Source organism: Tasmannia lanceolata, unplaced genomic scaffold, assembly GCF_043159265.1.
Source record: "Tasmannia lanceolata isolate RefF3 unplaced genomic scaffold, GAP_Taslan_0.1 ptg000006l, whole genome shotgun sequence".
NCBI classification, from domain to species: domain Eukaryota; kingdom Viridiplantae; phylum Streptophyta; class Magnoliopsida; order Canellales; family Winteraceae; genus Tasmannia; species Tasmannia lanceolata.
Window position 1 is genome coordinate 15,001 of NW_027518683.1, and position 25,339 is coordinate 40,339.

General features: G+C 40.2%; 2 protein-coding genes across 3 annotated transcripts in view; one reads left to right on the top strand and one right to left on the bottom strand.

The window, feature by feature from the left end:
- The first annotated feature begins 7,041 nt into the window (after positions 1-7,041).
- LOC143878171 (uncharacterized) lies at positions 7,042-19,565 on the top strand. Of its 2 annotated transcripts, none has more exons than XM_077380474.1 (6): positions 7,042-8,486; positions 9,942-10,061; positions 17,331-17,441; positions 17,603-17,692; positions 18,548-18,655; positions 19,132-19,565. In XM_077380474.1, the coding sequence occupies exons 1-6, from the start codon at positions 7,347-7,349 to the stop codon at positions 19,228-19,230; spliced, it is 1,668 nt and encodes a 555-aa protein (XP_077236589.1). In that variant the 5' UTR covers positions 7,042-7,346; the 3' UTR covers positions 19,231-19,565. The 2 variants fall into 2 exon arrangements, with proteins under 2 accessions (XP_077236589.1, XP_077236588.1); XM_077380473.1 differs by having other exon boundaries at positions 17,331-17,447; positions 19,132-19,564.
- Positions 19,566-20,637: 1,072 nt separating this feature from the next.
- LOC143879129 (Mitochondrial substrate carrier family protein) overlaps positions 20,638-25,339 on the bottom strand; it is a 29,196-nt gene continuing 24,494 nt past the window's right edge. The window contains exon 9 of the mRNA XM_077381316.1: positions 20,638-21,192. Coding sequence (XP_077237431.1) covers positions 20,970-21,192 — 223 coding nt within the window. The 3' untranslated portion in view covers positions 20,638-20,969. The remainder of the gene's footprint in view (positions 21,193-25,339) is intronic.

The following is a 25,339-nucleotide window of genomic DNA, read 5'->3' on the forward strand; positions in this document are numbered from 1 at the left end:
CCCTGAAACCCTGAAACCCTAAAAACCCTAAAACCCTAAAACCCTAAAACCCTAAAACCTAAACCCTAAACCCTAAAACGTAAACCCTAAACCCCAAACCCCAAACCCCAAACCCAAACCCCAAACCCAAACCCCAAACCATAAACCCTAAACCATAAACCCTAAACCCTAAACCCTAAACCCTAAACCGAATTATCCACCCAGAGTGAAAATACCAAATTTTCTCCTTGAGAGTATTCACCCCGAGTGAAGAAACTGAATTATCCCAGAAAACATCAACTCTGAGCAAAATACCCAAATTCTTTCTGAAAGCATTCGCTCTAAGCATAAAATCAATTTTGTCTCTTTGAAAGCATTCGCTCCAAGCGTAGAACCCAATTTCTTCCTGAAAGCATTCGCTCCAAGCGTAAAATCAATTTGTCTCTTTGAAAAGCATTCACTCGAAGCGTAGAACCCAATTACTTAATGATTTACTGGTCTCTTATGCCATTTACTTAATGATTTTGAAAAGTTTTGGGCGAAAGTCATCTGAAATGGGAACGAATATCTCCGAGAAGACGTCTATCTAATCATACATGTCTCGGAGATGATTAATAAGCATAAAGAAAAAGAAATGAAATAAGTGTCACCTGAGAATAACTAGGTTATGAATGTCATACCTAATTGGTGTCTAAGTTCTGGTGTGCAAACGCATGCATGCTACAGCTAAAGGTATAGGATCTGTACATGAAAGTAAGAAAACACAGCAAAACACACAACACAAATCAATTCTATACATGACTGGACAAGATAAATCCTAAAACTCTAATGCAATACTTGACTCGGACCAAGATAGCCGTCCATCCCAGCTGCTCTACGTATCCCGGCCTCGGTAAGAATCAGAGTCGACGTAGTTCGATGACCTATTCTAAACTACAATGCCTAACCATCTAGAACCTCTATCCTAGACTCGATCCACTAGACTCGACTGATTTTTAAAGCTTTTTGTACGATTGCTTAAGTTCATGTGAATTGTAATTTTTAGGACTCTCTATATGCCCTAACTAATGCAAGTTGGTTAGCCTTAAGCTAATGCAGGTGTGCCCTATATCCTATGTGTATCTAGGCTGTGCAATCTAATGAAAACCATGGGCTGACTATATGCTTCCTAGTCTAGCCATCAGTTCGACTAAATGTCTAACCGATCAACTTGAGGCCTCCTAACTCTAGGGACACTCACACGACAGGACATACCATATCAATACAAATCAGGACAGCCTTCTAACTCTAAAACACCCCAAATATCTAGGACAGACTCCTAACTCTAGGGGAAGATCTCTTTGAAAAAGGTTTTGAAATATTTTTGTATTTTTGGAAGGTTTGAAATGTTTATTTTTTTTAAAGGTTTGGTTGGACTTGGGATGTAGATCCCAAGCTGCACTACGTACCCCGTGGAAAGGGATCAAGCCAACGTAGTTTGGAATAGAATTTCCTAACTACACTCCTAACAATTCAAGACTTTTGAGATTTTTAATTTTTCAGATATTTTTCAAGTGTTTTTTTAATTTTTGACACAAGATGACAGAATCCTATCGTCATAAGGGGAGGACAGACTCCTGATATCCCGCAAAGGTTGGACAGCATCCTATGCTTTGCGGGGGGAAAAGACAGAATCACGACTCTGCAAGCGTTGGACAGCATCCTATACCTTGCAATAGTGGATAAAATCACATGATTTGATGAGAGGTTGGACAGAATCCTAACTCCTATGATGATAGGACTGACTCCTGAAAGACTGAAGGACTGACTCCTATGCTAAAGACTGACTCATATACGAAAGGACAAACTCCTATTGCACAACTCTAAGAGGGGAGTGCTAATGAGACTAGGCAAGTCTCCTAAAAGAGGGGATAACTGGGACAAATAAGACAAATCATGTCTCATATGGGCATAGCTTGCCTACGAGACAAAGCATGTCTCTCTAAAAGGGGGCGACTTTCTATGAGACAAAGCATGTCTCCTAATAGGGTAAGACATTTATGCACGAGACATAGTTTGTCTCCTAATAGGGTAAGACATTTCTGCATGAGACATAGCTTGTCTCCTAATAGGGTAAGACATTCATGCCGAGACATAGCTTGTCTCCCTAAAAAGGCTCTAGATAACTCTTTCATCGCCTTTGCAATGAGTAGGGCTGACATTATTAATAGAGTGAAGGTTGCTATTATCAAGAGTGCAAGGGCTGCTTGATTTAAACAAGGGCGATGCAATAACTCAGCCCACCATAATTTGTTTTCAACACTAATGTCTTCTAATCTATTTGGCTCATTTCAACCATTTTTTTTTATCTCAGAAAACAATTTCAATTGAATAAAGATGAGGCTATCTAAATCTCCACATGGTTTAGGTTGCATTTAACAAGTGATATTTCTTAATCATAGTGATGGGAATAGATAGATGAACCTCTTCCATTAACACATGGTGTGGGGTTTGGGACGAAGTAGGAAAAAATGATTTCTTCTATATGGACTGTATAAAGAAGCAGAGGCAAAACCAATAGTCACTCTGTAACATTTTGTAGTCATCATAGTTCATACTTATTAACAGCAAATCTCCAATTCCATGTTTCACATTGATGAAGAAAAATTTCAGCATTTGTTCGGTATGAAGCCAAGTAAAATCCCATTAATATCAAGGTCATCATCATAAAAAAAAATTCACTTACCATAACCGTACTCATTGTTTAAGGAAACCAATAAATTCATGAATGGGTTAAAACCACAAGAAAAAGGACATCATATCATTTGGCAGTTTCAAACGAGCAATCAGAACAAACGAACAAAAAATTAATGACATTACAAGAAATGAATATCGACAGCAAGTGATGCCTAATACATGCAGTGAATGTAATATGCTTCAATGAACTCAACATTCATGAAACAGGACAAGCCTTTCAACTTTTAAACAAGAAAATCATGGTCCCAAAATTAACATCTTATGCAGGTCTCACATAGAAAATTCCCAAAGAAGGCCTCTATTAACCAATTCTTTACAATTCAATATTACAAATTAAGAATTTAGAAAAGAAGCAGCCCCTTCACACATAGAAAGGCTTTCACAGTTAATCATATGAATTTTTTTTTATCATTCTAAAACCGAAAATACACTTTAAATATAAAAATCACAAAGCATTCAAACCAAACATGTTAAAGGAAAATAAAACAGATCAGGTACAAGGAGAAAAATTCAGACCAAGACTCAACGTTTGGAACTTTACAGATCAAATTAGAGTCATTTAATCACTGCATAATCAAAGCTAATTCTAATCAGAAATTAAAGAAAAGAGAAGAAATTACCTAATAAAAAAGAATGAGTACCTGAACTGCTGTTAGGGTTTTACTTGGGGCAGATTGTGATTATAGCTCAAATTAGCTTGCCACATATGCCGATTTCACAAGCAATGTTCGGCCTTGCTCGAGATTCTTCCTCTTATCACAACTTTCTGAATCAACACCTCTTTCTTTTTCTTCTTCTCTTTCTTCAAAATGAAATTTCAGATAATGATAACTCCAAAATGACTCGAAAATGATCGAGATTTGCAATAACCTCCAGCAGATGAGTTGAATTTTAAGGTCTGTAAGCAGAAATTAAGGCCATGGCTCTGATCTATGATTCTCAATACAAATCGCACATTCAAGGTCAAATCTAATAGAAAGGACGAAGAGAAAATCTAATCTAGGAGTTTGAGGTTAGAAGAAAGGGGGAATATATAGTTTCTGACAAGGAGAATAGCAGATCCAAGAATAAAAATGATTTGCGGGCACTCAAGCTGACCGGAGAAATCAATCCGGCTAGAAAAGCTGCCGGAATCTGATCGGACTCGTCGGAGAAGAAGAGATTATGGCCGGAGAAGAAGGTGTCGGAGCTAGGGTTTGGATTTGGATTTGGGGGAAAATCTCTCTAATCTCTCTCTAAATCTTCAGATCTGAAAATGAGGCTCCTCTCCGATCTCCTACTCATTTTCTCAGATCGCAGATCTCTCTCTGCAATTTTTCAGATTATCGTGCTTAGCGCTGCCGCCATTAAAGCTTTTAATTGCGGCTCTCCGATTGAAGATCTGATCTCTATAATGATGAAATCTCCAGTGAAATTGTCAGCACATACGAAGATTGATCGGATTCCATGATTAACGACCGGATCCGGCGAAATTCTTGCAAGAATCAATGAAGGTAGCTGAATGGAATAGAAAGATTTGACCAGCCGGACGATCGAAGGAAGAAGCTTGCCGGAGTTCCGACGAGTTTCGTCGGAGAAGAAGACTAGAAAAAAGAACGAAATCTCTCTTTTTCTCTCTCTAATTCTCACACTCTCTCTCTCTAATTAGAAATGAAAAAAAAACTAGATCCTTCACAAATGAGGCTTAAATGGGTTTTTATAGGTTTATTTTGGAATTGACATTGGCACTAAAAATTGATAAGGCGTGCGGCTTTTTGATGAGCACGCGACAATTTGATGAACGTGCGGTTTCGTGTGTCCCATATGGCCCAAGCTCGGCCCTGTTCAGGATAAATTCGCCCCCTTTTTTTTGTTTACACTATGACACCGCCTCGGCTCAATCGCTAGGCAAACGCATTCGGATTCTGACGAAATTTTGCAAGGACCTAGATGAGACCCTAAGCTAGCCTAGGGTGGAGTTTGGGGCCCTACCTCATTGATTTGATGGGGTTTTGCACAAAATTGGAAGGATTAGGACACGGTCAAAATGGGGTGTCTACAGGATGTGAAGAAGAGGATGGTTGGTGGCGGTGCAGAGATGGAGATGAAGGTAGAGGATGGTAGATGGAGGTGAAGAAGGTAGTGATTGGAGAAGAGGGGATGGGGTTTGGATTCCAATGATGGCCGCCGGAGAAGATGACCGGAGTCTTCTCTCTCTCTCTCTCTCTCTCTCTCTCTCTCTCTCTCTCTCTCTCTCTCTCTATTTAAAGATGAAGATGGGGGGGGGGGGGTGCTGTGGTAAGAAGAAGAAGAAAGTGGAGGTGGTTACGGTAAGGGTGGCTTGGCCGGAATGGGGCTGGATCCCGGCACAGCTTATCGGAGAAGAGGATGAAGATGCAAGGAGGGCTTGATGGGGGAGGTGATGGAGATGAATGGAGGAAGAAGATACAGAGGTTGTGGTGGCTGGTGGAGCCAAAGTGGAGGCACGGCGGTGGTGGATGGAGCTCCCTATCTCCTCCTTCTTCCCTCAATTTCTTCTCTTCTATATCTCTCTCTCTCTCTCTCTCTCTCTCTCTCTCTCTCTCTCTCTCTCTCTCGAATTTTCTTGCAAAAAAAAAAAATGAGGCCTCCCTCTTGAGAAAACGCTAGCCGGACCTTTTATTGAAAGGTAAATGATATATTCCACCCCCTTTTCTGCCTTTGAACAGCCCTATAGTGGTTTATGACTACTCTTTTTTAATTTAAAAGGGGGAGCCCAGGTAAAAAATAGGGTAAAAAATTCTTTTCTCCTCAAATGATCCTAACCCTCTAATTCGATCCAATGGCTGCTAAGGGTTGCTTACAACCAAAGTAATACCAGACTTACAAAATTACCCTTGTAAATATAGCAAACCCCCTTTTCGCCCTGAAGAAGGAAAATGATATCAACACACCAGATTTTGATATTTGCACAACTCAACTTGTCTCTTCTTCCTCCCTTATGATTTTTGCAAGGTATTTTATAAAATGATAATGATCACTGATGACCCCTTAAACACCTAAAGAAGATAAGCTATCTAACATGCCACGGAGCTTAGGGGTACGAATAGAAGAGTGACAATATCAAAACTCACAAGCATTTCACAATTTTTTTGCAATTTTTAGGAACACAGGTACGAGGACCAGGGTCGGCGATTCCAGGGTACAAATGCGATTTTGGATTTTCCTGGGTTGTGAAACATGTTCAGTGGGCTAGGCAACAACAATATTTCTCAAAATTTTCGGGTTTATTTCGCACTTCCGGACCTTGTCCAACCTCGGGATTTCATTCGAATACGCGGGTTTAGGACCTTGTCAAAATGGGGTGTCTACACCCATGAAGGAAAAGGGGGCAAATATATCATTTTCGTTGTTTGGATGTTTGAACAAGGTAGACCCATTGTATTAAAAAAATATGTGGATCCAAACCATATGTTTACTATTTTTACACTAAAATAAGGGTGGGCTACACTGTTCGAAGATCCTAATTGTTCTAAAAAAAAATAACTGAAGTTTGTTTTTGGGATTGTGGGTAATTTTGTTATTTTAAAAAGCTTAAAAGAGAAAAGTAACTGAAGTTTGTTTCGGGGATTCTTGGTGAATTGTTTTCTAAAAGCAGGGACTAATTGGCGAACATGAAATTTTTTTTGTGGACATTTTAGCAATAATTTTTCTAAGCAGGGACTAATTATCAAGATTTGAGGTTTGCTTGCAGTTGACCCTCCGATCTATAGAAGGTTAGGATCAACCCTCTAACATTCAGATCGGAGGGTTAGGATTAACATATGGAAATGCTTTTTGGGGCACAACCTATTTAGGTTGTGGCCCATCTAATGGACGGTTTGGATCATCCTATGGATCGGAGGGTTAGGATTAACATATGGAAATGCTTTTTGGGGCACAACCTATTTAGGCTGTGGCCCATCTAATGGACGGTTTGGATCATCCTATGGTGCGGCCATACCATACTTTTAATAAAGTGAGGAGTGCCCTCATCAAAATACCGTAGTGCGGATAACATTTCCCTTTATAAATGATGAGAGAGAGAGAGGTCGGCCGAACTGTATTCATGACTACTCTTTTTAGTTTATTCCCTTGGCCACCCCCGTCCTGTATTCATGACTACTCTTTTCATACTACAAGGCGTGGGCAGGGGGGAAGAAAAGGGGAGGAACTTGAAGGGATGAATTAGGAAAGCGGGTGTCGATTCCAATCTCTACCCCTCGCACGTGCGATGAGATGATGTTTCTTCTTTGGACCGTTGGGGCAGGGGAGTGAGCTAGTAAATTAAAGAATATATATATTTGAAAAAGTAAGGGGAGAAGCACACTCCTCGCACCCATTAATAAATGATAACCTTTCTTTTCTCCCAACGGCTAGTTGTGTTGCTCTCTCTCTCTCTCTCTTGGGGCACTGCAGAAGGGAAAAGAGAAACTGTCATTCAATTCCTTTTCCACAAAAAAAAAAAGAAAAAGAAACTAGGGTTAGCTCGGCGAGTAGGGGAAGGGAGATAGGAGGACAAGACAAAAGAGTCATTCAATCTTCTTCTTCTTGCCCAATTTTCAACCTCTCATAAAAGACTAGTGTGAGACCTCTTTCTTTCCAAGATTCAAAGATAGCAACAATCTGCCTTCATGGAAGTCTCTTCCCAACAACATCTGACAAGGAACCACCACCACCATCCACCACCACCACCTCCTCCTCCTCCTCTTAAGGAGGACAAGGACAAAGATGAGGATAAAAGATCACGAAGGCCAAAGGTAAGAGAAGTCAACTCTCGCTTCATGTCTCCCATCGTCGTCTCAGAAATTCAGAGGCGCCATCATCTCACCCAATTCGATCCCCAACCCCTCACCTCCTTCTCCTCCTCCTCCACCCATGATAATAATATCTCCGAAACCCCTTTCCCCTTTAATGCTAAAGTTGTCGGTTGTTCTCAAAGAAAACGAGGGGCGGCCATCAAACTGTTCAAGGAGAACAACAACACCCAGCAGTTTGATTACTCTAGGTTGCCCCCCCAAGATACCCTTCATTTCAAAACCAAGAGAAGCACTGCTGCTGCTGCTGCTCGTCACAGGACTGACACGCCAACAAGTGGTGCTATGGATAGGCTTCCCAAATCCACCCACGCAAATACAGCCGCTGCTAAGCTGCTCCAATCCAGTGGAATGACAGCTAAAAGAAATCGATTCCAAGATGGAGGAGTTTCCACCGAGGTGGAGGAGTCATCATCATCTCATAGTGCCAATAATGCATCTGTTGAAATCTCTGTCGCTGATACTGACCTTTGCCCCACTAGTCATGTTGGAGGTGTAGAATGCCTTAGTCCTCCAATTCCAGTGCAGAGCTTCAAGATGCGGCCTATTTCAGATTTCCGCTCCTCCATGCCTGAGGCTCCTCTGTCAGTGAGATTGTTGGCAGAGAGGAATGCCGCAGACGTAAATGTCCTCACTGATTCCTCCAGACTCATGGCTTTTCCTTGCCATCGTTCTCTCAATTCTGCGCCTTCCATTTCCCAACAGTCCGTCAGCCCCACCAAATCTACCTGTAAATCATCATCCCTTTTCTCCAAATCCTATTCGAGTTCAACAAAGACGGCACCAATTTGTCTGCCACCAAACCCATCAAATATGAAATCAGGCAAGGGAAGAAAGGTGTCAAGCCATCAAGAAGATGTTCACTTGCTGCGTCTGCTTCAAAACCGTTATCTGCAATGGAGATTTGCCAATGTCAAAGCAGAGGCTGCCATGAATACTCAGAAATCTGCAGCCGAGGTTAGTCTGCTTCACATGCCACAACTTAGTCATTAAAAGATTGCACAACAGAAATTGAATTTTTATATTTTGTGACAGCTGTGGAAAAATTTGGTTCGTTAGGTGATAATTATATCGCACATCTGAGTTTCACTGAACTTGTGTTCATGAAAACCACACACAGTTTACAGAGGCCAAATTGGAAGAGGAAATGGTGTATATGATAAAAGATTTCCGTTATTTGACTTGTGCTACAATGAATTCGTGTTTAAGTTTAGATGCATTTAACGGGTTCAATGTTTATCCTTACAAATTAAAGAAAACTGTAGATTCATTTTTTCTCTCACTAAAAAATTGAAGTGATTCAGAACTCTATGTATGACCTGTATGCAGTTCAGTAACTTGCTAAAACCTATCATATTTCTTTTATCTTCTAAGCTATGCAGTTACGGAGTGCGTGGAAAACATGTTGTCCACTTTTTGATAAGCGAAATAACAAAAGATGAAATGGGCATCGGACAATATCATCAGTCTGCACTTTGGTTCAACAGATAAAAAACAGTCGCATCGTTAGACTGTTATCAGTCTGCACTTTGGTTCAGCAGATAAAAAACAGTCGCATCGTTAGACTGTTTATTTCTAGATCTAAAAAGCTAAGTCTAGAGAGCAAGAAAAGTCAAAAGAAGCAACTGCAAATTAGGGGCAATGGACACCTTAAGTAGCAAGTTTGTCAGGTTGGATGATTTACTTCCCCGTGAATGTGTAACACTCTCCCAAAAGACAAAAAATGATAGGTTTCATCTCCTGGAATTTTTTGAAGATGGCGACTTTGTCAAAATACCCGTTAAGTCGTAGAAAGGCATTCATGTGTTTGTTTCTTACTGCTTTTCTGCAGTTGCTGGTTTCCCCTTCATTATGAAGTTCTGTTGATACCACAATCAAAGAAGAAAAGGAAAACACTGGGCCGGAACGTCTTTTTGTAGGGGTGTGTCAATACTAATCTTATGAGCAATAATAATAGGAGTCAAAATATTAATCTCATTTTTTTAACCCGAGCTACCCGATGTAGAATAGAAAGTAGTTATGGGCATACCATAAGGGGGGTGTCTCATCGACAAGGGAGTTGCTTGAAGGAATTTTAGGGGGTGCAAGTTTATCACTTCCCTATAAAATAAGAGTCGAGGGTTTCATTTTGGGGGATCTCTCTTATATTGGGCGAAATTTGGAGAGAGAGAGAGAGAGAGAGAGAGAGAGAGAGAGGGAGAGGAAAATCTACGCCAAATTTCCAAATGAGCATTGTACTTGATGATCCTTCCAGTTACTTGATAATTGACCTACATTTATCTAATTTCCTCTCTATCAATATTATAGTGTGATGCGAGACTTGATAATTGACCTGCATTTAGCTAATTTCCTCTCTATCAGGATTATAGTGTGATACGAGATAAACATTCTGTTTTTTTTTTTTTTCTACAGAGATCATTGTCTGCTCTTGTGGACAAAATATCAGAATTGCGTGATTCTGTGACAAGGAAGCACATTGAACTTGGGCAGTTCAAAATGATTGAAAGCTTATATACTATTCTCAATGCACAAGTAAGGCTTCAATTCTTATATTTTATGTATCAATGATGTTTCTAATGCTATTTTCTCCCTGTACTAAATATTGGTATTTTGACTACTTTAGATTCGTCCCATTTTTACCTGATGTTCTGTATATTATATCTGTTACGTGAGAGAAAAGAGAGAAAATAGTGAGTTAGGGAAAACTCCCCCTCACTTATTACATATATCAAACACTCCCCCTCAAGCTGGAATGTAGATATTATACATTTGCAGCTTGCTACAAATATCATTTAACTTCGACTATGCTAACTGGTCCACAGATCGAGTAAAGGAAACATGTATATAAGCCCCTATGGATTCTCTGGCGAATAAAATGGAAATCAACCTCTATATGCTTGGTTCTCTCATGGAAGACGGGATTGGTGGCTATGTGAATCGCAGCCTTATTATCACAATAAAGCTGAGCTGGAGAAGAAGAAGAAAAACCAATCTCTATCATGAGGGAACGTAACCAAAGAAGCTCCCCACTCGTATGGGATATAGCTCTAAATTGCCACCAACAAAGGTGCAGGAACCCGTGGTTGATCTCCTATCTGCTGGAGATCCTGCTCAATTTGTATCACAATATCCTTCCACCCTGACATGTCCATTTTTCTTGAATAGCAATCATTTCCCTGGTGCCCCTTTCAAATAGCGGAGAATCTGAACTACTATTGTCCAATGAGAGGTATGAGGAGCACTCATAAATTGGCTAACTACTCCAACTGCATAAGAGATATCCGAGCGAGTAACAGTGAGATAAATAAGTTTCCCAACCAGACGACCGGTACCTGCCAGGGTCATCCATCAAGTCTCCCTCTCCTGGAAAGCAACTTGGTGTTTGGATCCATGAGAACACCAACGAGCTTTGCCCCCATAAATCCAGTCTCCTCTAACAGATCTGGCACATACTTTTGTTGAGAAAGAGATAGACTGCTGCCAGAATAAGCTATCTCAATCCCTAGAAAATATTGTAGGCGACCAAGGTCCTTAGTGGACAATTCTGTCTGCAAGAAAGTCTTCAGTCTCTGTATGCCAACCGTATCACTGCCTGTAATAACAATATCATCCACATAGACTATAAAGAGAACATGTCTTGCACCAGAGTGACAACTAAAGGCAGAGTGATCAATTGCACATTGTCTCATACCAAATCGCATGACAGTAGCACTGAATCACCCAAACCATGCTCTAGGAGAGACTGTTTGAGCCCATACAAGGACTTGCGCAGTCTGCAAACTGAGGAGGACATCTCCCCCTGGGCAACATATCCTGGAGGTTGCTCCATGTAAACCTCCTCAGTCAAGTCACCATGAAGGAAGGCATTCTTTACATCAAGCTGATAGAGGGGCCAACAGCTATTGACAGCAATAGAGAGAAAGATCCGAACAGAAGGAATTTTGCCAACAGGGGAGAAAGTCTCCATGTAGTCAATGCCGAAGGTTTGTGTGTATCCTTTGGCGACAAGCCGCGCCTTAAGGCGCTCAATAGTGCCATCTGGTAAATGCTTGATATTAAAAACCCATCTACAGCCAACAGGATGGGCCCCAGAAAGGACGAGAACTAGATACCAAGTGTGATTGGATTGCAGAGCACACATCTCAGCCTCCATAGCAGCTCGCCAGCCTGGATGAGCAAGGGCCTCAGAAACTGTCCTGGGTAAAGAAACAGAAGACAAATAAGAAGCAAAACCACGAAACGTAGGGGTGAGATGATCATAGGAGACGAAATAAGAAATGGAGTGAGCGGTCGTACGAGACCGGGTACGGGATGCAATCGGTGAATCCACTGAACCATCACAAGAAGGTAAAAGAGATACCTAAGAGGAGGAGGACGGGATCGTCAACTGTGAGGGCGCTAGCTCGGGCTGCGTGGAATGGATATTATGACGATGATAAGTCCGTGTAATCGGGAGAGGAGGAGGAGGGGACAAAGAAGGAGACTCAATAGGAGTAGGAGCCATAGGAATAGGAGGAGAATGAGTCAACGAAGGAGGCACAATAGGAGTAGGAGCGACAAGGATAGAAGGAGGGGGATGAGGCAAGGAAGAACCAGGTGCGGTAGGAGGAAGAATAGGAGGAAGAAGAGGAATTAGAGTAGGAGGGTCATGAAAAGGAGGACCAGGTGCGGTAGGAGCTGAAAAGAATGGAGCCAACTCGAAGAAGGTGACGTCAGCTGAGGTGAATAGCCGGCTCAGCCGAGGGCTATAGCAGCGATAGCCATTCTGGGTACGGGAGTAGCACAAAAAGACACACCTTTCCGCCCAAGGATCAAGCTTATCCCGGCCGGGAGAAAGATTGTGTACAAAACAGACAAAACCAAAAACTCGATTGGTTATGTCGGTGAAGTACGGGTGGAGTGAGGGTAAGGGGGTTGCGTACGGGAAAGGGGGAAAAGGGGTTTTGGTGTGGGACATAGGGTTTGATGGAGAATGGTTCCTAATGCTTCCATCTCTGACAAACTTGTATTGGAGAAAATGGTTCCTTTTGAACCTTTTTCCTAATCATTCAGAAATATCATTATTTTAGTTGTGAGAATGTAACATGTAATTTTTCACCAAAAATGAAAAAAAAATGGAATGTGACATGTTGTTTTTACAGACCATTATGTGAATTCACGTATATGATGATTAAAGTCGACAGATTTATCCCTACCTATTTAATGGATCAAGTAGGTCTCTTTATTTCACATCCACCTTTAAAATTTTCACCAAACTTTCTCTGGGAAAGTACCAAGAAAATTCGATACTAGCAATTTATGTACAGGAGCAATGATTCGTATGAGAGTACCAAACCTAAGATCTGAGATTTTTCGAGTGTACATCTAGACGTAAATTTTACAGACTCCAAGTTAGCGGAGAAGCATAAAAAATGATCCTAAGGGGAAGATGCTTGATACTTTTGACAGAAAAAATAGCCGGACTGGAACTCTTTACCAAGTAGACGTAATTTTACAAACCAGGAAAAGCCTCACAAGAATCAGAGAGAAGCATAAAAATGATCCTGAGAAAGATGCATGGTACTTTTGACTGAAAACAAATAACCGGCGTGTAACTCTCTACCAAATATGTTTTGATTCTTTCAATTTCTAAAACAGTGGCATGCATTTTTATATCTTATTTTTGGACATTGATGTAATTTAGTAAGATGAAGTTGAAGCAACTCCAAGTTATCTTACTCAATAGAGTTTTTTGGAATGGGATGTAATCAAGGTTTTAGGTTTCCGTTTCGATATTCAAATGAGACATGTAAGATGCAACTCTAGGAAATGTTAAAATAAGCACAAATACCTACAATAAGAAGACATGGCCAAATCTACACATGAACTGATTTTGTTCGTTTATTTTTAAATTTTAATAATTTTTAAATTTTTCAGTAAAATACAAAAATTTAGTGATCATATTTTAAACTAACTATATAGCACCACAATTATGAATTTTCTTATTAATATAATTTTCTTATCTATTTTAATTTTTATGAAATTTAATATTATTTATGATTTTCTAATTTTGTAATTCAAGAAAATAATTATTGTTATTATATTTAAATTAAATTAATAATTTTCTAGCATTTTCAGATCTATAATCTTAAATTTCCATCATTTGACATGATTTTTATTGAAATTTCTAACATAAAGGAACATGTATCTAAATTTCGGTATCAACATGTGTTTCGGTGTCGGTGTGCCTTTTGGTGGGGATGAAAACATAAATATATTTATGTCATTTAGTGCTAATTTTGGTGGAAATTTAGACCCATGGATGCAATATGCATTAGGAGATTATGAAGATTTTTTCATTTTCAACAATTTACATGTTTTGTGTCTTTTTGGATGAGTAATTGTTTGTTTTTCCATACTAGCTTGTTCTTGACTGAGGTAGTGCCCTTCTCTTCGCTATATGGGATAAGGATTTGAAAAAATCCAAAAGCTAATGCACCTCTAGAATCGGTTGCAATTGGAATTTATTTCTATTTCCTAGATTAAGTCAAAGATTTGTTTGTTATATAGAGTGTTTTATTTAGAGTGGGAGTGAGAAACTATAGGTCATATATAACAAGGGGTTTTTGCATGGTTTTAGACTATTTTACGTTTGCTAAGATAAAGAGAAAATTCTCTTCATTTTCTTCCTTAGTGAGAGTGATGCTTTCCCCTTTGTGTATTCGAAGGTTTACAAATCAGTGTTCGACGGTGATCTACCCTAACTCGTTCTTCGCGCTTCCGGCTACATCAGGTGGTATCAAAGTCGTGCCATATTCCATGGTTGCCCACAAAGAATGAGAAAATCATGCAACTGTGACAATAAAGATGTTCAATATTCTAAAGGCTACCACTAATTAAATAGAAGACCAATTAGCATGGTTGAATCTCCCCATGAACACATATATAACAAGGGGTTTTTGCATGGTTTTAGACTATTTTACGTTTGCTAAGATAAAGAGAAAATTCTCTTCATTTTCTTCCTTAGTGAGAGTGATGCTTTCCCCTTTGTGTATTCGAAGGTTTACAAATCAGTGTTCGACGGTGATCTACCCTAACTCGTTCTTCGCGCTTCCGGCTACATCAGGTGGTATCAAAGTCGTGCCATATTCCATGGTTGCCCACAAAGAATGAGAAAATCATGCAACTGTGACAATAAAGATGTTCAATATTCTAAAGGCTACCACTAATTAAATAGAAGACCAATTAGCATGGTTGAATCTCCCCATGAACACGAACAAACAACCCCATATCGATGATGGTGGCATGTTGAAGCTTTATACATAGTTTAACACCCCGGCCCTAGAGTTCCTTATCTTCCTGATGAGGATTACTCTCGCAAGTAGAAACTCGACTACATTTTCTACCTAAGGCATGCCCTTGATCGCGTTCCGAAAGCGGTGGCCTGTGATCGCGACTACCATATTAAGGTGGTTTTGCCTGAGTTCAATGGCCAAATCCACACCAAAGATTTCCTCGATTGGCTTGCGGTAGTCGAGAGATATTTTTACTATATGGAAGTAGTCGAGGAGAAGAAAAGGAAACTCTTGGCTATCATCAGGCTTAAAGGAGAAGTTTCGGCATGGTGTGGGGGCAACTCCAACTCTCTTGTACAAGTATGGGAAGCAACCATTTTGGACATGGCCACGAATACATCAAACCCTTCGTGGGAGATTTCTACCCACTAACTATGATCAGGTACTATTTCAGTAGTACCAAAATTATTGCCAAGTTAGCATATCAGCGCGGGATTACATAGACAAGTTCTACAAAGCATCGTCTAAAAATAATATTTCGGAGACCGAGGAACAATGGGTAGAACGTTACTTCAGAGGTCTTCGTCAGGCAATCTAAGACCATGTCACTCTCCACCCAGTTTGGATGCTATATGAGGCCGTGAAGATGGTAGAGCGAGTAGGGATTATACTTCAACTGGTTGGCCTAGAGGACTCCTTATGCGAGTCGAGCTGTGGTAGAGGCACCATGGGCTGTTGTTTAGGTGACAAAAGAGAATGAGAAGAAGGTAACTGGACGTTGACAAGTTCTAGGCCGAGAAGGACAACCATCGACGAGTCTAGGTCGTTGAGGTTGGGGATGAGGTCTTCTTGAGGAATGAGCGGTTTTCGGTTGTTACACGTACAAAATGAAATGGGGCCTTATAAGTAGGGATGGAGCTGGAGGGCAGGATTTCTTTTTATAGTTAAAGGTTTTTTCATGAAGCCATGTGCCCCCTCTAAAAAATGGGGATTTTTTAGGACGGTAGTTATCATTCCCCTTTTTACGTAAATTCCTTGTGGTAACACGTTTTTCAGTCACATCCAGCCCACGTTAATTTCCTATAATATTGCATTTTTTCTTTAACAACTAATAAACAATCCAAATTATAATACTAACCCAAATCTCTCTCTCTCTCTCTCTCTCTCTCTCCATTCCTAGATGCCTGACAATAGACGAACCTACAATGGGAAGGGTGCGTCAAGAAGTGAGAAGTGATATATTCGTTTAGCCCCTTGTTTTCACTTGGGACAGCCCCTCCTAGTGTATTTATATTACTCTTTTACACTAGAAAGGCTGTTCAAATACAAAAAATGGCGAATGTATCCTATGTATTTTAAAAAGAACCGTGGGCCCACTTCATAGGATGATCCAAACCATTCATTCGTCGGGTGAGAACCTAAAATAGGCTACACCCCATAATCCATCTCCACATGATGATTCTAACCCTTCAATCTACATGGGTATAACTAGAATCCTAACCCTCCTATTTGTAGGGGACTGCTGGAAAAGAATAACAACCATTCTTTCTAATAATTTATTGGTTATTAAATAACAACCACTCTTTGACCCCCCCCCCCCCCCCCCCCCCGCAAATTTCTGGCTCCACCCCTTCTTATAAGAAGATCAATGATAATGCATACAATGTGGATTTACCGAAAGAATTGTAGATATCCAAAACTTTCAATGTTTCGAACCCATATGAGTTTCATGACCAATGAACTTGGGGCCGAGTTCTCTTCAAGTGGAGGGGGCTGACATAGCGCATGTCTCTTGGCTGTATGGGATAAGGATTTGAAAAAATCCAAAAGCCAACTCCATCTCTAGAATAGGTTGCAATCGGAACTTATTTATGTTTCCTAGATTGATTCAAAGATTTGTTTGCTATTTAATGATTAGGGGTTGGGTAGCTAAGAGGTCCTATTATGCATAGAGTTTTATTTAGAGTTGGAGTGAGAAAATATAGGTCATATATAAACCTACGTGAAGGGCACATGTCCCTTGCACGGTTTTTAGACTATTTTGCTTTTGCTAAAATCAAAAGAAAATTCCCATGCTTTTCTTCCATAGTGAGTGGTGCTTATTCCATTTATGGATTCCGAAGGGCTACAATCGGAGTTCAGTGGTGATCAACCCCGACTCGTTCCCCGTGCATCCGGCAACACCATTGCTTAATAGATTTTTTTCGAAATTAGATGCAACACGTTAGGAGATGGTGAAGGTTTTTCAATGTCAACAGTTCGCATGTTTGAAAATTTTGATTTTAGTGAAATCAGGTTATTTTAGATATTTTATTACATTCATTTAATCTGCATCCGCATCATCAAGGCCCTATTTGTTTTAGATTATGACAACCGATTGTGGAGTCCCAAACCGATTATTGGACGGAAAATTGCATTAAATTTGAGTCCAATAATCGATTGTCACAATCTAAAACAAACCCGGTCCCAAACATAGTCTTTTTTAAAGTTCCTGACATAGATAATTCTGTTGGTTCTCTGCTTGTAGATGCCATATTTGGAGCAATGGGACGCTTTAGAAGGGGAATATTCAAGCTCTCTTTTAGGAGCAATCAAAGCTTTGCAGGATGCCTCACTTCGACTTCCAGTCACTGGGAATGTAAGGGTGAGAGTCGTCATTCAATCTTGTGTTGCTTTTGTGTGCTGATGGGGGTGAGCCATCTTTCAGCCAATCAAAACTGCGCTGCAGATGATAGTTCTGCATTCGTTGTCAGTTGCGTGCTAATCTGTTAAGTGTGGACTGTTTTTCATTTCTTGCAGATTGATATTGCAGAGTTAAGTGAAGCTCTTAAGTCAGCGACAAATCTGATGGTCGTAATTTCTCCCTTGATTGAGAGCTTCTTGCCAAAGGTGAGGGGAATGAATGAATCCTTTTATCGATCCTAAAAGTAAATTCTTTAATAGAAAAGGTGAAAATATGCATTGCAAGTGCAGAGATTCCCACGTAATTAAAAGTAGTTACAAATTAGGCACGTTAGACTAAGTTCTCCGGAAGAGAGAACTAAAATGGACTCTCCTCATAACAAGGAGGGGGCAAGGGGTGTAAATTAGATTTGTTTGGCCTGTCAAGCAACATATATTAATTATTAGTTACTTAGTATATGATGTTTGTGTGCATCACAGCAAATGAAAATTTTGTCAGAAGTCGAGAATTTTAGTTGAATGAAAACATTCTACTCAACTCAACACAACTAAGCGTTTGTCCCAAACCAGTTGGGGTCGGCTAATGAATCCTTTAGAAAATTTTCATGATGAAGGTGAAATTGACTAAGTCTAATCCTGACACTAGTTGGGTTCATCTACATGGATCATTTTCTTCCATTCTCTCCTATCCAAGGTCATGTTCTCTGTTATGTTCCGAGGCATCAAGTCTTTCCTCACTGTTTCTACCCAAGTTGTTTTCGGTCTGCCCCTACCTCTTTTTACTCCATCAAGTTGGCACAAGTCGCTTCTTCTCACTGAAACATCCAAAGGCCTACGTTGGATATGTCCAAACCATCTTAAGCGGTGCTCTCTCATCTCCTCAATTGGTGCCCCCCCCCCCCCCCCCCCCCCCCCCCCACCCAATTGAGGATATATTATATTAATATGATGTGCATATAATTTTTTGAACCAGATAATAGAAAAGCACATCCTTCCATTTGAGCTGCTGTTGGTTATAGATGATCTATGTTTATTCTAATACAAGAAATTTTATGAACACAGGCAGAAAGAGTGGATAATTTGATTTCAGAGCTTGCTCGGATAGTGAACAGAGAAAGAACACTTATCGAAGAATGTGGACATCTTTTGTCTATGTCTCATATGTTGCAGGTGTGCATTCCATGTAACTTTTTCACTGCAATAATCATCCCACCATGGCACTTTTCACTGCAGTTTATATTTTCTGTCATTATAATTCTTGTGCTGAGAGAGCGCACAGAAATTATTGGAGCTCTGGGAGTCACTTGGGTGAGTGTATTTCTTAAACATGGATGTTGTCGAAGGACATGAGCAGAGCAGATCACAGCAAGCGTGTCTAAACAAAAATATAGCTCGTAAATTCCCCGTTAATTAATGTTGGGAGGAGGGGCCGGTAGGAAAACCAGTTAAATATAGCTAAATTCCCTGTTAATTAATGTTGGGAGGAGGGGAGTAGGAAAACTAGTTAAATATAGCTAAATTCCCTGTTAATTAATGTTGGGAGGAGGAGAGGAGGGGGGTGGTAGGGTAGGAAAACCCCCAAGCTCCAGTACATTATTCATTCACATAAGTTACTGACCTATTATTCCCTACTGTGTATTTTGTAGGTGGAGGAGTGCAGCCTGAGAGGTCAACTAATTCAACTCAAACAGGAAGCATCTCTGGGTAACCAAATCACAACTACAACAACTAATTCAATTAATTAGTGCTTGCTACCCTTGGCTGTTCTTCTTCTTCTGTCAACCTCCTCCAGGGAAGAGAGAGATAAGTATGGAGCTATCATCTATATCTATCTCAGATCACAACTCAAACAATATATTCTTTTATAAAAAATAATAATAATGTCTTCAAATTTTTGCTCTAGCTATAGATGCTTGACTGCAATTCTGGATACCTTGGTCCGGTCATATAATGGATGGACTGTTATCGACTAAATCTATTCTATGAAAAAACAGATCACACCCCATGGCTGAGGGGAATGTTTGTTATTTGTTAAAATACAAAAGAAAATTTTTCAACTTCTAATATACCATTTGGATATTGCGAGAGAAATTCAAAACTCTAGATAAATACATTTTCCTTGTCCAAGTTTTTGTCTCAAATATTTTTCCACCTCTAATCCCAATTCCGGACGTTGTAACTGTGGGTAGAACTAACAAATGGGACCGCCGATTTGATGGTAGGCCCAACAGTGGGTAGCCATACGTTACGTAGCTTGAATAGGGAAAATGGGAAATGATATCAAAACTTCAATGTTTTGATAAGATGGCTCACCTCAGAGTTCACCGCCTTCAGTTCTCAAAAAGCTCTTAGAAGCCATTTAAATATACTAAACGACAAGATGCGCCGTGCATCTTATCAAAACAATGGAGTGCTGAAATCATTTCCCCTAGAATATTAGGAATATTGTTTGTGTTTAGAGTTAATAGGGCTCCATGAGATGAGGGTCGGTCGGTGAACTTTGTCTCTTGCTTGTTTAGGTGGTTTTGTTTTGAATAAGTAACTTGTAATCAGCCATTTTTCAAATCAATGAATAATTTGAACCCAAAACCGTGTCTTTACACGTAGAGGACTGACCCTTCCCTCGAAGTGGGTCGAGAGGCTGATCTTCCCTTAAAGAAGATCAATCCCATGAGATCATAACACCAAACACTAGAAAACTCCCCCTACCAGATAATCCTCAATGTCTGAGTTGTGGATACTATTCATAAAAGATGTTGAGCATTGAAGAGTGGCCTCTCTCAGTCTGCTTGGTATTCACAGAGCGATTTACCTCAAAAGCGGCACTATGAGGATAGCAGGAAAATCAGCCCTAGACCACTCTATTCTTGGATTCAAGAATCACCATGAACAAGACAAACAAGTCCAAGGAAGCCAGCAGTTATCAAAAAGTGCAATTTCCATTGCTTATTAGAGAGTGCCTCCTTCATTGCTTATTAGAGAGTGCCTCTTTGTTTTGGATCTTAAAATTTTGCTGAAAAAGTGAACCCTGCCCTGAAAACATCCAACATATTATTTTCCTCCGTAAATATCAAAATTTATATCAAGTGATGAAAATGAAAGTGTGCAAGACAAGGAGGGGAGGTCCGGGGAATTATAAAACAGGAGGGAGGTGTAAGATAAAATGCCAAATTTCCAAGGCATTTCCAATTCATATCGTTTCCATAGAAATTCAAGGGCTACTTCGTGTGTTTCCAACAATTCAGTTTCTTTTTACACCCAATATAAGACGTAAGAGGCAAAACAAACTAAAGTTGTAACGCACAATGTCTTCTTTTTGTACATTAACATCAAGAAGCGCGGTCTTAACTGTATAACATTTTCATATGAGCTTCTCCATCATATTTCAGTTTCCACAATGAATGGAAATGTAATTATATTCTGATACGGATATAAGAGAATTATATGATACATTGGGCAAGTGAATGGTTAGAGAAAGTTCAAGCTACTTCTTGAATGGGAGACGCCCGTCTATTGACAAGATTGCAGCCTCATGGACATCACTATCCAACCTACGATTAAAATGATCTCTAAGGAACTCCACAGCCATAAATGTGAGGGCTGAGGCTGGAACATACCAAATGATTCTGGGCACACTGCCTTTTAACATACCCTTTGCACCTTCCGTCATCCAAATCCTCCGGACTGCGTCGGACCATCCCTTGTACCTGATAGGGCACATAAAAATTAGAGGAATGCCCTTTTTTCTTGTTTGGAGAGAATTCAATCCCTCGGCTTTAGCCTTCTACATCCTAGATGAAACCATGACTGAGAAATCCCTTTGTACAAGGGGCCCTTCTCCAAAATATTGCTTGATATGCCAGGAACATGAGTGGCATGCATCTCAAACCCTCCTTCACATCAGACTTGCAAAGTTCAGATGCGAAATAATCAGGCTAAGCAAATGCTTTAAATTCGGTAAAAGTCTGGGAAAACATTGGAAAAAATGTGTATACCTTTCTATTTAATATATATATATATATATATATATATATATATATATATATATATATATGAGGAAAATGATTGTGAGCTTGAAGCTCATATAGCTTATATGAGCTTGAGGGCCCAAACACATGTGGGCCCACATTGTTAGGATGATCCAAAGCATTCATTTGAAAGGCCCTTACATAGATAGGGTATGTACAAAAAATCAGCTCCATAGGATCATCCTAACCCATCCAAAAGTGGAGGGCAAAATGGACAAACACCATTTGCCACAAATCTGCCCATTTTTGCCCTCCGCTGTTGGAGGGGTTAGGATGATCCAATGGAGCTGATTTTTGACACACACCCTATCTATGAGGAAAAGGATTGTACGCTCGAGCGTAGCAAGCTTATGGTACGCTCGAGTGCCCAATCACATGTGGGCCCACTTTGTTAGGATGATCCAAAGCATTCATTTGAAAGGCCCTTACGTAGATGGGGTGTGTACCAAAAATCAGCTCCATAGGATCATCCTAACCCATCCATTTGTGGAGGGCAAAATGGACAGACCACAAATCTGCCCATTTTTTCCCTTCACTTTGGAGGGGTTAGGATGATTCAATGGAGCTGATTTTTGGTACACACCCTATCTATGATAGGGCCTTGCAAATGAATGCTTTGGATCACCACAACAAATGTGGGACCCATGTGATTGGGGCACTCGAGCGTACCATAAGCTCGGTACGCTTGATCATAGGCATCCTAAATGATCACACGACCCTTTAATCCACTCATGTGATACTGGAAGCAAGGATATAAGCTATATGAGCTCAAGCTCACAGACAGTTTTCCCTATATATATATATGGGGGCGCGGTATCTGAACTCAAGCTCAAAAATTCTATCTGAGGTAGAGTTTTTATATAGGACATCTCCCATGTTATTTGACTCATCCAAGCCATTCATTCCATAGAAGCTGACATAGATAGGTTGTTCCTAAGAAACCATCTCCATAGGATCCTCCTAACCGTTCGATCTGTAAATGCACAAAATGGACCATTTTGTAGACGTGCATTTTAAACCTCCACAAATCAATGCTTACCATGATCCTATGAAGATGATTTCTTAGGTACACCTTATCTATGTTAGGTCCTATAGAATCAATATCTAACATAACCCAAAAAGCATAGGCAGCCACCCTATTTAAAACCCCTACCTCAAAAATTTTATCTGAGCTTGAGCTCAAAAACCAATTACAAATATAGGAGGCGAGGTATCTGAGCTCAAGCTCAGAAATTCTATCTGAGCTTGAGCTCAGAAACCATTTACTAATATATATATATATATATATATATATAGGGAAAAAGGTTTATGAGCTCGAGCGCAGATAGCTTATCTGTGCTCGAGTGCTGATAAATCAAGTGGGCCCACATTTATGGGGTGATCCAAAGCATCCATTTGGAAGGCCCTTCCATATATAGGGTGTGTACCAAAAATCAGATCCATAGGATCATCCTAACCCATCCAATAGTGGAGGGGAAATGGACAGACACTGTTTGCCCACAAATCTGCCCATTTTCCCCTCCACAAATGGAAGGATTAGGATAATCCAATGGAGCTGATTTTTTGTGGACACCCTATCTATTATAGGGCCTTCCAAATGAATGCTTTGGATCACCCCAACAATGTGGGCCCACCCTGTTTCTGCACTCATGGTTTGTGAGCTAGAGCTCACAAACCATATATCCCATAGTTGGTTGAGTCATCCAACCCATTAGTTTTATAGGTTATAGTTATGGTTATGGTTATGGTTAGGATTATGGTTAGGGTTATGATTTGTGGAGGTTTAAAATGGATGGCTAGAAATTACGCTCCTATAGATCGAATGGTTAGGATTATGGTATGGAGATGGTTTCTTAGGAACACCCTATCTATGTGAGGTGCTATAGAATGAATGGGTTGGATGAGTCAAACAACTACAGTTCGTGAGCTAGAGCTCAGCCTGCGCTAAGCTGAGAATACCATATCTACCATAGTTGTTTGACTCATCCAACCCATTCATTCTATAGGACCTCACATAGATAGGATATTCCTAAGAAATCATCTCCATACCATAATCCTAACCATTTGATCTATAGGAGCATAATTTCTCGTCATCCATTTTAAACCTCCACAAATCATTACCCTAACCATAACCCATAACCCTAACCATAACTGTAACCTATAAAACTAATTAGTTGGATGACTCAAACAACTATGGGATATATGGTTTGTGAGCTCTAGCTCGGGCTGAGCTCTAGCTCACAAACCATATATCCTAACCATTCCCTCTATAGAAGCCCATTTTCTAGCCATCCATTTTAAAACCTCCACAAATCATAAACCCAACCATAACCTATAACCCTAACCCTAACCATAACCATAATCATAACCTATAAAATGACTAGACTGGATAAGTCAAACAACTATGGGATATATGGTTTGTGAGCTCTAGCCCACAAACCATATATCCCATAGTTGGTTTAGTCATCCAACCCATTAGTTTTATAGGTTATGGTTATGGTTATGGTTATGGTTATGGTTATGGTTAATGGTTAGGGTTATGATTTGTGGAGGTTTAAAATGGATGGCTAGAAATTACGCTCCTATAGATCGGATGGTTAGGATTATGGTATGGAGATGGTTTCTTAGGAACTTACTATCTATGTGAGGTGCTATAAAATGAATGGGTTGGATGAGTCAAACACCAATGGGAGATGGGTATTGTAAGCTAGAGAGAGAAAAGTGTTCCTGCGCAGCTGCGCAAGGAGCTCCCTGTGCTTAAGTGGCTTATAAAGCCTCCCATTGGTCACTTTTTGTGGACCCGCAAAGGTGGACCCACTATACGAACCAATGGGAGGCTTTTTAAGCCACTTAAGCGCAGGGAACCTCCCTACGCAGCTGCGCAGGAACACTTTCATATATGAGGAAAGTTTTTCTAGTCGGCCGCGACTAGAGAAGCTTCTCTATTCCGCCGACCAAAAACACAGTGGGCCCATGTTGTTTGGATGATCCAAAGCATTCATTTGATGGGCCCTATCATAGATAGGGTGTGCCCAAAAAACAGCTCCATAGGATCATCTTAGCCCTTCGATTTGTGGAGGTTAAAAATGGACAGTGGAGGTTAAAAACACAGTGACCCCACGTTGTTTCGATGATCCAAAGCATTCATTTGATGGGCCCTGACATAGATAGGATGTGCCTAAAAAATCATCTCCATAGGATCATCCTAACCCTTCGATTTATGGAGGTTAAAATGGACATGTATAAACTCCACAAATCTGTCCATTTTTAACCTCCACAAATCAAAGATTTAGGATAATCCTATGTAGCTGATTTTTTGGGCACACCCGATCTATGCCAGGGCCTATCAAATGAATGTTTTGGATTATCCAAATAATGTGGACACATTGTGTTTTTTGGTAGGCGGACTAGAGAAGCTTCTCTAGTCAGCCGACTAGAAAAACTTTCCTCTATATATATATATATATATATATATATATATATATATATATATGAGGAAAGTGTTCCAGCGCTGGGACCTTATCTGCGCTTAAGTGGTTTATACCACGTCTCATTGGTTCGTTTAGCGGGTCCACCTTTGCGGCCTAGAAAAACGACCAATGGGAGGCGTTATAAACCACTACAGCGAAGGGAACTCCATGCGTTGCAGCGCAGGAACACTTTCCTCTCTCTCTCTCTCTCTCTCTCTCTCTCTCTCTCTATATATATATATATATATATATATATATATATATATATATATATATAGAGAGAGAGAGAGAGAGAAAAGCATTCCTGCACAGGCGTGTCGGGATCCGACAGAGATTCGAGGTGTTAGATTCGGCAA